The following is a 14,765-nucleotide window of genomic DNA, read 5'->3' on the forward strand; positions in this document are numbered from 1 at the left end:
TAATTATTTTGAACCACATTAATATTATCTAAATTTTGAAACACTGGTGTTGGTTTAAATTTGTTATTAAGAACATTAGAATGGCTAAAATCATGTTTTGATAAGTTTGTTGAAAATTTAAGTTGTTGCATAATTTTGTTTCTTGCATATTTTCACTTAACTGAGGTATTCTTAGTTAAGCAAAAATAGTTAACTAAAAATAAGATAGAAAGATCACACATTTATCTATTATTTTTTCAAGTGATAACTTGTCATTTAAGCAAAGTGTTATGTTCAAGTGAGAACAATATTGATAACTTTTTTTTATGTATAGTTTTTTTCTCAAGCAAAAAAAAAAACTAAAATTAGACAAATATGTGTTTTAACTAACTATAAATTCTTGCAAAAAATATCGGCTTTTTTGTTATTAAAATTCTCTCAAAAAAGAACTATATCACTCTTTTATTTCTCAAACATTTTTATACGGTGAAATTAATTTGTTTTAAAGTTAAAAAATACTATTCATATATATATATATATATATATATATATATATATATATAATTTTTGTTCATATCTTTTTTAAAATAGACAAATATTTAGAGGAGATAAAAGAGTATCAATTAAAAATATAGGTTTCTGAAACTTACAAGTTTAGAATATGTTTATCACTGTTAAAAATTATAATATGTTTTAACTGCTGTGAAAGCTATAACTGAAAAAATATAGTTAATAGAATTTAAAATAAAGAATAAAATAAAAAACGGTATCGTGGAATACATAAACTATTGAATTACAGAAGAAAGTTTCATGCACATAAATGGTCATTTTATTCCTTAAAAGTTCGAAAAACAATAGTAATTCTTAGTCCTTAAAAATGATAAATATTATTTAATTGTTAAACAGATAGAAAAATACAAAACCAATGCCTGATATTTGACAATTTAATATCAAATAAATCTTTTAAGAACACGTTTTATGAAATGAATTTTAGAAGTTAATCTCATAAATAGCTCTTTTTATTGTTTTAAGAAATTAAAAGGATATCGATTTAAACCAGCAAAATGAAGATTAATCAGAATTTTTTTGTAAGCAATAGATAATAGTTACTATGAAATGACATGAGTTGAAGTGAAGCTTGAACAATAGAAAGACATATGATATCACAGTGTTTAGCAATGCAAATTGCAGCACTATTGAGAACTGAATTGACGCGTTCTCATTATAATGATGATGAAAACGATACCACACGACATATATATATATATATATATATATATATATATATAAAGAAGCATTACTAATTACTGTAAAACAAGTGGAGTGCGTTTCTTTGTGCTGTGTGGTTGGAGTGTGGGACTGATGTCTCATTCCTGTCTTTTATACATAAAAGTTCCGAATAAAACAAATATGTATGTTCCTCGTTATGAATTTTATTATTTTTTATAATCTTTCTTTATATAATTAAATTTCCAATTTTACTTTTCATTTTTTTAATATAAACTATTTTATAAAAGTTAATATAAATAATCAAAATAATTTCACTCATATTTTTATTCATGCTAGATATATTATTTTTATCTTTTATTTTTAGTTAGTTTGTTATTATTTTTTATTTTTATTTTGGGTCTAGCGTATATTTCTTCTATTATTAATACAATATCCTATGTGTATATTCAATATAAGAGAAATTAATCTCATACATAATTTTTTACTATATTAAACATGGTATCTAGAGTCCGGTTCTTTTAAGGAATTTTTGTTGTTGTCTTTGTCATTAAACTCGTTGCTACCAGTAATGACGTCATCTAATCCTATCGGTGGCGCCATCTTCTACAGCCGTTGTTAACTGCTGTCACTATCGGAGTTTCAGTTTCGATCGACGATCACACGATTTTGACCCTCCTGGCCAAGTGACCACCGTGTCGTAAATGACGCCTTCATTAGAGCTTATATGCGCTTTCAACGCTTTTTAAAGTTGTGGATTTGCTCCCTTTTTCGTCGTGTGTGGCAGCACATCTCGTCTTCTCTCAAGCAGCAATTTAGAGCGTCGAGTTCACTCTTTTTCCTCTTTCATGTTCGTCGTCCATGGTCTCACGTCTCGTCTACTCTCAATAGTGATTAAGAGCATCGATGTTGTTCTTTTTCCTCTTTCAAGTTCGTTGTACGTGGTTGTACGTCACGTCTCCTCTCATACAGCTATTTAGAGCATTGATGTTGCTCTCTTTCCTTTTTCAGGTGTCTTGGTTAGAGAATCTTGGACTTTTAAGGTTTCTTTCTCCTGTTCAACCATGACTTCTTCTGTTGTTTTCTCTTCTGACATCCCTTTTGTCACTGTTGCATTTGAGTCGTCCATATATGTTTTTCTCTCATGACAAAGATGACTTCTGTTAGTTTATTTATAGTCGTGATAGCTCTTCAACAATGAGCTCTTTATTCATTGGATGTCAACAATGCATTCCTCAACGACGATTTGCAAGAAGAGATTTACATGGAACAATCTCTCAGATTTGTTGCTCAGGGAGAGTCTTCTGAGTTGGTATTTCATCTTCTATGTCATTTTTGCAAATCATTAACAATTTGGTGTCACTCGAGTGTAGAATCAAATATTTTCACTAAGTATTTATTAATTATATTAGTAACAGGCTTGATATATACGATTTATATGCACCAACTTCAGTGTTAGATACATTATCTTTATCTTTTATCTTTAGTTAGTTTGTTATTATTCTTTATTTATATTTTGGCCTTAACCCATATTTCTTCTATTATAAATACAATACCCTATGTGTATATTCAACACAAGGGAGATTAATTTCATACATAATTTTTCACTATATTCAACAATTCATAGTAATTTTTCTTTTGTTTTTGAACTTGTATGTAAGGATTTTATAACATACATGAGATAAGAATAGTTATAGGAATATATGGTAGTTTAGGTTGGTAGGATGTTTTCTTGTTCTGTGAATTAAGATATTTAAGAATAAGTTGAGATTCTTTTTTTTTTTTTTAATTTAAGTGAGCTTTTCTATTATTCTTAAAGAAGTACAATATTATATATAAGAAAAGTCAATATGTTTCTTTTAAATAAAGTTGAGAAGATGTTTCAAGTTAGAAAATTTAAAAATTTAGAAGTTATTGATGGTTTATGAAAAAAAGTCAAATGTATTGATGTTTAAAATTGTTTTTACAGTGTTAGATATATCTTGTAAAGACTTTAACAAATACTTCAAACATTTCTAGTCTCCAACTTTAAGGGTATTCGTACTTTTCAAGGGTGCTTGTCCTTTCTTATCCAAGTAGGGGTTGTGTCTGTAAAAGATACTCTCACACTCAAATCAGTGTCTCTACAATCAATAAATGTGGTAATTAATGAAAAAAGTAATTGTTACATTGTAAATTGTGCTATTTATATTATTATTTATGCACTTTTTTTAATATGAATGAGTATGATCTATGTGGTCAATTACCTAAATTAGTCTTTAGTTAATCAATTTGCTTATGTAACTAGCAGACTGATATGTATATAGTCGGTTTGTTATAATGATGAGTCAGACAGTGCATGTTGGGTACACTTAAGTATAAGTAGTTGAAATATACTGAAATGGTTATATAGTATATATTGACATGTCTGAAGGATGTTTGGTCACTAACAGTACAATAGATTTCCATACTTAACTCGCTCAATGTTGAAGTCTTGTAAAATGTTGCCATCATGTTAGACTTCAGTCTTTGTCGTAGTGGTCACGTGCCAAGAAAATTTGTATTTCTCTGGTTATATATAGGGATGGCAAAGGGTCGGGTTGGGCACGTATAGTGCCTACCCACAACCCGACCCGCAAAAAAAAAAAACTAACCCGCTACCCGCACAGATACCAGCTTAGAAAATACTTGCGGGTACTTTAAAACCCATGGATACCCGCAAAAATTAAAAAAAAAATATTTTATACATTTTTTAAATAAAATTACAATATATATATATATAAATATATAAATATATATATATATAATATAATATAAAGTAAATTAAATATAAATATAAATTTAATTTTAATTAAATTTAACCTAATAAAATATAAATTAATTTTATTTTTAATTAAATTTAATTTAAAAAATAAAGATTAATATTTTTTATTATCTTTTACGGGTAGCGGGTACTAGTGGGGCAGATAGTTTAATACTCACACCGACCTGTTTAAAAGCGGGTATTAAAATACCCGCTACCCGTTATTCGTGGGTAATAAATATTCGCGGGTAATAACTACCCGCGTCGAATTTTGTCTGCGGATACTCATACCCGCGAATTTTTTTGCCATCCCTAGTTATATATACCTTTATAGGTATAATAGCTCTCTAGCCTCGAGAAATGTAAGGACGAAGAGGTTATAATGATGAATTGTTAGGATTGATTTAAGGTGGGAGGTAAATGGTTATCAAGCTGCATAGGAAATAAAGCAACGTTGAGGATGGTGAATAGTCATTACTCTTAGGTGCCAGATCTGAAGAGATCTAAGGGTTGAAATAAAGAGGTGTGAAATTTTGCTATAAATAGGGGGCTCAATTGCCTTAGTTGAGCACCAAGTTTATGAGAATTTTCTCTATTGCCAATATCTTGTGGGAGAAGTTCATCACTCGAGAGCAGGAGGAGACAAATAATGATAGTAGTCGAACCTTAATGTCCTCTGATGCATCATTGATAGCTCTCAACTTTTCCATCTTTTTCTTGCGTAAAAATCTATTTTTAGTCGCTTTTAGTTTTTAAGTGTTTAGAATTAGGGTAGTTTTTGGTTAAGATGTAGAAATAGGTATTCTTTTTGTAAAAATGTAGTTAATTTGGTGATTTTAATAGATAAATGTGTCTTTTGTTTAATTTTGTTTCTTGTTCTTTTAACAATTTCAAAATAAAAACACAATTCTTTCCTTTTTGTTTAAGTAGACTTGTACTTTGCCTAATTGCTTTTTAATCCTTTTCTAATGCCTAATTGCAATTAGAAACTTTTGCACTAAAATACAATCCTAGAAGCGATAAAAATATTGTACATGTGCATACATTTCATTTAGCTTTCTAATTTCATATTAAGCATTGTTAAGATATAATAGACTTTTATACTTGCATTGCATCATAAGATACATTGTTATAAGCATCTAAGATTTTGTAGTTGCTTTGATTTTTTTTTTTAGCATATGCATTTAAATACTACACAAAATTATTCATTCATTCATTCAAATTTCATTTCCCTCATTGCATTCTTCTTTTCTTTTTAATTTAGGATAGCTACACAAATTTAGAACTTAACAAGAACCAAGTCATTGGATTGATCCCAAGTCTTTTTCCTATCTTACATTAAGGGGAAGTTCTTGATTTATTGGCCTTTTAGCGACAAAAAGAAGAGTTCAACCGTCATCATCTAGGGCTTTAAAGGTGGAAATGGAGGTTGTTGATAGGGAGAGTTTTGTCTCTTTATATCTTTATTTTTGATGATGAATGGTTAAAATATTAATAATGGTTTCTGGCACAACAAAATGACATAACAATTGTTTATATCTTTAACATGTGTGTGCTAGATGATTGAATCCATTAATGTTGAATGATTCATGTTTAAAACAAATGAAAAATCTCATTTTCGATATAAATAATTGATTAAATAAAGTATATAATATGTTAGATTTAGCTAGATCACTTAAAAAGCTAACAAGGACAAACTTCTATGTTATAATCAATTATACAAAGTAAATAACCAATTAAAACAGAAAGAAAACCATAATCTATTATATAAGTGAGATAATCTGTTAAGGATGGAAAATGGATAACTAATATGGTTAAATATTGAAATAATCGATTACATAATTTTGATAATCGATTAAAACAAAAAGGATAGTCTAATTCATTACATAAATAGCCCAATCTGTTACGACAGTTAAATAAAGCAATCGATTCCACACATAGGATAATCTGTTAAACAGAAAGGAAAACATAACAGATTACATAAATAACATAATCGATTATAATGTGACAGAATTTGAAAATCTTATATATATATATATATATATATATATATATATATATATATATATATATATATATATATGACTTGAGACCTGTTAACATTTTCAAATACTGACAAATCTTCTAAGTATGTGTACTGAATTAAAAGGTCCAATTTTTTTATTTTGTATGAAATCATGTTTAATTTGTTTTTTCATGTAGTGCATCAAGATCTTTAACCTTACAAAACTTTTTACAACTACTAGTAAAACCTTATTGGAAGCAATATTATCAACATCCTAGTTAAGAATAAAGCACCCTAAAAAAAACTCATAAAAATGTGCATGATTACTCCGTCAAATTTTAGATCTAAATAAAAAGAAGAAAAGAACCAACGAACTTCAATGTGATTTAAAATCATTGATTTGATGGCATAACTCAAAAATACATTTTTCCACCAATAAAGCTCTTATCTCAAGGCTTAAAAATGATTTAGAATTTCTTCCAAATTGATTTCCCAAATATAATTTGAGATAACTCTTATATAAAGTTGTTAGTTTGAATGGATCAAAATATGATTTAATACATTAAAATAGAACTTGGTGACTTGCCACAACTCTTTAATCCATTAAAATTAAAATGTGTTTCTAATGGATTGATAACACTCAATTATCAAGTTTATGTAACTTTAATCAATTAAATCCTCAATTTAGTCATTTAAAATATTTATACGAGCAAGATATAAGCATGTGATTTTAATAAATTAAATGTTTTTCTTTGTAAATCAAACAAATTTAATAACATTTTAAAAATTTTAATACATTAAAATAGAACTTCACATACGTAAAAAAAGAAAAAGAGAGGCTAAAATTCTTCCAAACGAGTTTCTCACCAACCAGAGTAATACCAATGATAAATAAATCACTTATAACACATTAAACACACAAAAATCCAAACCTTATATCAAATGCAAAATCAACCTCTTTAAGAAATACAACATCATCAATGTATTGTTGGAAACATAAAATCTTCAATCTTGAAAGCATCAAATCTTAAACTTTAAGCTACTATGATAAAAATCTTATGAAGATTCCTAATAACATCTGTGTTGGGATGAAGGTTCACCGTAAACTAAATTCATGTACAAGAAATTATCATGTTATCCTATTTATATGACTATGAAGTGAAATTAATCTGAAGAATTCAATATATATATATATATATATATATATATATATATATACTTTAAAATATAATAAGTGTGTTTGATAAAAGTCTTATATTAATTAAAAATAATATTAATTTAAAATATATAAATGGAGAGAAACCTTTCCTTATAAATCAGTTTTAGAAAATTAATATCAATAAATCATCTATTAATGTTTAATCTCACCCATAAAATATATATATTTCGACATGAAGATTAAACTTAAAATTCACTTTTTAACTATATTAATCTCAAAGATTTAATTTAATATACTCTCCAAAAAAAAAAAGTCTAGTATTTGAGTATTTATTGATACTTTTTAGTGTTTTCAATAAGAAATAAGTATATTTGATTATAATGGTTAAATAAGTTATATGAATTTTATCAATTAATTTATTCTTATTAGCTTACTTTGTTTAGCTTTTAGTTGTTTAGTAAATTTGATAATCACACAAATAACATTTATAGTCTCACCAGCAATATTAACAACACTTTATCCGGACTATGTTTTCGAATTTTAAAATTCCTTCTCTTAAAACACATGTATTTGTGAAATATATTTTGTAAAGTTATATGTATTGTTTACGTATATTTAGGTTTATCTTTTACTTTTAAAGTAACACTAATAATAGATTACATTTATAAGTTATCGAATTTAACTAGTAACATTTCTAAATTGTCAACATTTGCCAATTTAAACTCCCCCACGTTAGTTTCAATCAAATGAAAAGGATACGGAATAATTTGAAAAATGAAGGATCAAAGTCAAATTTTAACATTAGTCACATAAAATTCAACAAATTGATCCTTTAAATTTATAACACAAACATTATCATTTTGAACAGAAAAAAAAAAGCACCATAACCATTCTAAAAATTAAAATATTAAATTAAACCTTTTAAGAATAAAGAAATTAAATGGTCAAAATAATAGGTTGCTTCTTTCTTTCTGTATGAACACAGTTTAATATCTGTCAATTTAAACTTTGGAACACCATATGGGTATTCAACAGAATAAAATATACCTCCTTGATATTTGTGCACGTTCCAATCTCTTTATGGCCACATCTCCTTTCTTTTGAATTTGATCCCTTATTTCTAAAATTTCACCATGTCTATTAAAATTACAAAATAATAAATTTATATACGGTGTTCGCGGTATACTTTAGTTCGTTTTTCTATATTAAAAATAAGTATTCAAATCAAACATAAAATAATATGTACACTTTGGTTTCATTTAGTTTGAAAGAACAAAATTATTTGAATCATTTAGTTTTAATTTTTTTAGTTTTAAATTTTTCTATTAAAAATGTATTCTTTCTTCTCATCTTTTAACTTAAAATATAATAATAAAGAAATATGTTGCTCAAAATCTATGAAATAATAAACTCATTGAATTAAAAGATTGAGTATTTAATATTATTAAAAACTAAAATTATAAGATAACGATACTTTGAAAACATTTTGACAACATTTTAACATCATCTACGTGTCATTCTGTGATTGGTTCAAAATTACTCCAAAATCAATAATAATAATCATAAACACCAACATAGACCAATAACAGAATAACACGTAGATAGTGTTAAAATGTTGTCAAAAATATATTGTCAAAGTATCATTATCCAAAATTATATATTCTTATAGTGTAACAAAAACAAATACGAATAGAGAATTTAAAGATCAATCCATATAAGATAAAAATGCAACAACAAGTTATGTGAGATAAGGTAGTTAATAGTACCATCATGAAGAGTTAACAAAGTCTATGGTAAAGTGAAATAAAAGAAACTCGTAGAAGGTTGAAATGTATAATTTATTAATATATGGAAGACATGGTATGATTTAATTTAGTTTGGTTGGATTTTAAAAATTCAAACAGAAACAATTCGATCGTTAGAAGAAAAAAGCAAAATCCAAAAACTTCTTGTTTTATTTATTTATTTATTTGAATGAACTTTTTATTTTTTTTAATCTGTTTTACTCTGTACATCTCTAAATTTATATATGTGTCTTTTAAAGTTTAAAAATCGAACTTATCAATATAAAATTACAGAGACTTTGGCTATATTCAGTGAAAAGTACAAAGATTGAAAACGCATTGCTTCCAAATATATTTATTTTGATTACTTTCTCACTATTGGAAGGGTGGTCGTGGTCCTGTTTGCTAAAACTATACTTTGCATAGAGACCATATAATTAATAATAATTTCACAAGAAGTCCTTTTCTTCCCTCCAAAATAAGGCTCTTTGTTACGTCTTTTACAAAATAAAAGGGTCAACTCTAGTAAACAGACAAAACATACAACAAGATGGGAAAGGTAAATTTATTGACAAACAACGTGGCAGCTTGTAATTTAATGTTTTGTTGTCCACACAGGACAAGTCTACTGTGTCTTGGCAAATGGTCTTAAGTAGGTCCCCCTTCAATTTAAGCATAGGATGTTGATTCTTTGTTTATGTCTTATTATATAAATTTACGTCTATTACCGTAGAAGTAGATGTAACTTTGGTGGTGCAAATTTGATAAAAATAAAGACAAAATTTACATTTATTTCATAGATAATATTCAATATACGTAAATTTCCTTTTGTTATTAAATCAAGCGACATAAATTTACGTTGTGAATTTTAACATACTTAAATTTACGTTGTGGATTTTAACATACTTTGTCTTTTAAAATTACGTGTTACTTAGTCTTACCTGGACTTAGAAAAAAAACTAAAATATAACGAGTGAATGAGTTTCATGTGAGTAGAAGATTGGCAGCAGCATAGTAGATTGGTGGAGATGGAAGAAGAGGTAAAGGAGAAGCTTTTGCATGAGCAAAAGGAGAATTGTTTGGAAGAGGAAGAGTCAGTGGGGAAAAGGGTATGGGAAGAAAGCAAGAAGATGTGGGTGGTAGCAGGTCCTGCCATATTCACAAGGTTTTCAACTTTTGGGATTGTGGTTGTTACTCAATCCTTCATTGGCCATATTGGTTCAACTGAACTAGCTGCATATGCTCTTGTTATGACTGTTCTAGTCAGGTTTGCAAATGGGGTATTGGTAAGTCTTTCTTTTCTCTTCATCTTGTTCCTTTGGCTAGTAAGTGAAATCCAAGATTTTGAAATGGAAAATTGTAGATTGGCATGGCAAGTGCTTTGGAAACTCTTTGTGGTCAAGCATATGGAGCCAGAAAGTATGACATGCTTGGAGTGTATCTTCAAAGATCATGGATAGTGTTGTTCATGGCCTCTATATTCCTTCTTCCTATTTACATCTTCACCACCCCTTTGTTGGAGGCTCTAGGCCAAGACAAAACCATTGCTCGAGTTGCTGGAAGCATTTCTCTCTGGTCAATTGGCATCATATTTTCTTTCACTGTGTCATTCACCTGCCAAATGTTCCTGCAATCACAGAGCAAGAACAAGATCATTGCCTACCTTGCAGCAGTTTCAATTTCATTGCACGTTTTCCTGTCATGGCTTCTAACTGTTCAGTTCAAGTTTGGGCTCAACGGTGCACTCACATCGACACTTTTGGCATATTGGATTCCAAACTTTGGCCAGCTTGTGTTTATCATGACCAAGTGCCCTGACACATGGAAAGGTTTCTCATTCTTGGCCTTCAAAGATCTTTGGCCTGTTATCAAACTTTCTCTCTCTTCTGGGGCTATGTTATGGTAAGATTTTATCCACTTTTCATAACCAGTTTCACTTGATAATTTCTGATTTCAAAAGTCAAAATTGTTAAAAAAAGCAAGTTTTGATTAGTGTTTTTCTTGAGTGCTGCTAACTTTATGTTGCAGAAAAGGAAATCATAAAAGATATATATCACTGACTATGGTTTCTTTTACAGTCTTGAGATCTGGTACAACACAGTTTTGATTCTTCTTACAGGCAACATGAAAAATGCAGAAGTTTCCATTGATGCTCTGGCCATATGGTAACTGTAAATCTGATTGTTCTTATTGTTCAGTTTATTTAATGATAGTAACATTGTATATTTCTATCACTTTGTGCAGTCTCAACATCAGTGGATGGGAAATGATGATAGCTCTTGGATTCTTTGCTGCTGCTGGGTACCTTTTTCTCTTTTTAAACTTTTCTTTTCTCTTTTTGTTGCCTTTTTATGTTTAGTTTCTAAATATAAATTTTAAAACATAACATGTTCACCAAAACAATAATTAAAATGAGTTTCTTTAATTGCATACATTTTATATTTATTTTAAAATTAAACATTTTTATTGTAAATTTAACATTGAAAAATATAGTATTTTTATTTTTTATAAAGATGTTTTCATTATTAATATCAAGAAATTATTAATTAACTACCATTATCACTGTATTACAAATAACTATTATTCTCTCGTCATTATCACTCTATTACAACTAACTATTATTGTCGCATTACGTATAAACATATTTGACATAGGAAAAAATCAATATTAAAATATATAATTATTTTATTTAAAATTTATTTTCAAGTATTTTGAGATTTTTTTTTTCTTAAAAGCTTAAAGTAATTAATATTAATTTTTTTTAGAGTTAAATCAATAATTTTATTGAGCTTTGAACCGTTTATATATATATATATATATATATATATATATATATATATATATATATATGGAATTTGCTAATGTAAAGGTTTATCAAATTTTATTAAAAATATTTTCATATATTATGAATTATAAGTTTTAAAAGTAAAAATATTTAAATAATTTTTTTTATTTTAAATTAAAAATAAATTTTTTTATAAATAGAAATTTTTTTGTCAATTAAAATTTAGTATATATATATATATATATATATATATATATATATATATATATATATATATATATATATATATATATATATATATATATATAACGACAATGTATAAAAAAATGTTAAGTGCTATCTGTTTATGTTATTAACTCTTTTTTTACCCATTAGTAAACTTTTATAATATATTTTAATACGTTTAAGTTAATGTAAGATATTATAGGTTAAAATTAGATCATAATAACTAGAACACTCACACGGTACAATGAATATTAAGAGCAAAACTCGTAAAAAATCTATAAGAAAAGTCTACTTATAAGGTTGATATTGATGATTTTGTGCAGTGTTAGGGTTGCAAACGAGCTTGGAAGAGGGAGTTCAAAGGCTGCAAAATTTTCCATTCTGATAACAGTTCTGACATCATTTGTGATTGGATTCGTTCTATTTTTGATGTTCCTGTTTCTGCGGGAAAGACTTGCTTATATTTTCACTACAGACCCTGAGGTGGCTAATGCAGTTGGTGATTTATCACCATTGCTCTCATTTTCCATCTTGATGAACAGTGTTCAACCTGTGCTCTCTGGTATTCTTTTCTTCTTATATTTAATTTCCTGAAGGATGGTAAAATGTGGATTATTCTGATGCACTTGTAATGTTTTTATGAATAGGAGTTTCTGTTGGAGCTGGGTGGCAAAGCATTGTTGCATATGTAAACATTGGCTGTTATTATCTTATTGGTATTCCTGTTGGAGTGCTTCTTGATCACTTTTTCCATTTGGATGTCAAGGTAATTCATTCATCTTCTGCAAATAATGCATAGCTACTTCTTTCAAACTCACGCAATCATTCAAACTTTTATATCATATTCTATAAAATTTAATTGTAGGGTATTTGGATTGGAATGTTGTTTGGAACATTTGTTCAGACCGTGATGCTTATTACGATCACATTGAAAACCAACTGGGACAAGCAGGTAATCGATTTTTCTGTTGCTTATCACTGTTGATTTTCCATGTGCAGTGGAATTAAGGTTTTCATTTATGAATGTCACAGGTAGAGCTAGCTCGAAATCGTGTTAACAAATGGACATTGGTGGAGAACGAAGAACCAAACACTAGACCAACCATATCTAGCTAAACTCTGTATTTAACTTTGATGTTTTGTTTAATGAAAGTTAAAACCATACTTCAATTGATTTCCCATATAAATTCAAGACTCTGTTGTTGTCTTTTTACATCAAGAAAATTGGAACAGCTTCATTTTACACCAGTTTTTATACAAATAATGGAGAATCAATAGTTGAACAACTGCGATTTTTAACAAACATATATCACACACGCACGCACACATCACACGCACGTATCATATGTATTCAACCAGGAATACATATTATTAATGAATTTTATTTGAATTTTTTTAAAATTCAAATAAAATTATTAATGAAAAAAATATTAATTATGGTTTAAAAATTAACTTCATATACTTTTTTTTAAATAGTTTTATGGTTTAAAAATTTAAAAATATATATAAATATTCACAAGTACATGTAATAATCATGAAAATAAAAATTTGTAGATATTTCTTATGGATATCCAACAAATAACATTAAATATAATTTTTCTGTGAATAAAAAACGTGTTTTTAGTTACTACACGTATTGTTAGAAGTTTCGTGTCAATTAAAGATAAGGTTAATTTATAGTTTATAAGTGAGTCTAAACATCACCTTACAAACAAGATTTTACATTGAATTTTATAAACAAATTAGATGATAGTAAGATTATTCGTATCTAACATAAAAGACATTTTTTTACTTAGATTATAGTTTCATGTTTATCCGATAAGATAAAATTACCTAGTATTATATAAAAATAATATTTATCAAGACTATTCGTATCTAACATAAAAGACATTTTTTTACTTAGATTATAGTTTCATGTTTATCCGATAAAATTACCTAGTATTATGTAAAAATAATATTTATCAAGCATATTTTCATACGTATAAGAGTAAAAAATAGAAAAAAAATCAATTTCAAGTATATATATAATAGCATTAGGATTCATAAATGAGATAATGTGCCTTGAAGTTTAAAACTTTATTATAGTTTTGTGTTTAAAAATTATTTTATATAGTTAATCAATGAACATGGATATAAATTGTCATTGTTCTTAATTCTTAAATGATACTAAATTATTTGTCGCATATGAATAGGAATATATGTTAAGATATAAGAAAAATAAGGGTTTAACTTTGGAATCATTTTTTTATTCTTTCTAGTTGAGGATTAATAAGAATAGATTGGTCTTTGAAACTCCTTTACCATTATTAAAGATGACACCAATGTTCCACCATTTAGATAATATTATTATTGTCAATTATCATATCTAAGATATTATTTTGTTTTGAAATTTAAGATTTCGTCATGGTTTTATTATTAAAAGATCCTTCGGAAGGTTTAGGAAAGAATGTGAATTTAAATTATTCTTAATCTCAACTTTCAAGTGATGTGAGATTATTTTTCATATCGAAATAGATCCCTTAGTTGAAAGTTATAAGGGGAACAAACGTTCACCTTTTGATCCACTTTTCCATTCCTTCCATTTGACGGTTAAGGTAACGAGGTTCAATTTTGAAGTTACTTTTCCATTCATCTAAGTCGAGGGTTAAGGAAATTGTCTTTGAAGTCACTTTTTTATTGTCCCAAATGGTACCAATGTTCTAACTTCAAGATCATTGATATATTAAGGTTAATCATCATACTCAAGGTATTATTTGTTTTAAAATTCATATCTTCATCATGGAAGGCGATAGTTTGACAAGATAGATAAAAATTAAAAA

The 14,765-nt window shown here is 27.2% G+C and overlaps 1 protein-coding gene across 1 annotated transcript; it reads left to right on the forward strand.

The window, feature by feature from the left end:
• Window positions 1–9,850: 9,850 nt before the first annotated feature.
• LOC108327854 (protein DETOXIFICATION 21) lies at window positions 9,851–13,189 on the forward strand. The gene is made up of 8 exons (XM_017561577.2): window positions 9,851–10,222; window positions 10,300–10,838; window positions 11,015–11,101; window positions 11,181–11,237; window positions 12,270–12,508; window positions 12,594–12,712; window positions 12,812–12,898; window positions 12,979–13,189. The coding sequence occupies exons 1-8, from the start codon at window positions 9,965–9,967 to the stop codon at window positions 13,060–13,062; spliced, it is 1,470 nt and encodes a 489-aa protein (XP_017417066.1). The 5' UTR covers window positions 9,851–9,964; the 3' UTR covers window positions 13,063–13,189.
• The last annotated feature ends 1,576 nt before the right edge of the window (window positions 13,190–14,765 follow it).

This window comes from Vigna angularis, chromosome 2 (genome assembly GCF_016808095.1).
Source record: "Vigna angularis cultivar LongXiaoDou No.4 chromosome 2, ASM1680809v1, whole genome shotgun sequence".
NCBI classification, from domain to species: Eukaryota; Viridiplantae; Streptophyta; class Magnoliopsida; order Fabales; family Fabaceae; genus Vigna; species Vigna angularis.

Excerpts from the sequence above, each read along its gene's own strand:
- LOC108327854 (XM_017561577.2), top strand. The coding sequence starts at position 9,965 with ATGGAAGAAGAGGTAAAGGAGAAGCTTTTGCATGAGCAAAAGGAGAAT. Across the intron at positions 10,223-10,299 it reads GGTTTGCAAATGGGGTATTG|ATTGGCATGGCAAGTGCTTT; the intron begins GTAAGTCTTTCT and ends GGAAAATTGTAG. Across the intron at positions 12,509-12,593 it reads TGTTCAACCTGTGCTCTCTG|GAGTTTCTGTTGGAGCTGGG; the intron begins GTATTCTTTTCT and ends TTTTATGAATAG.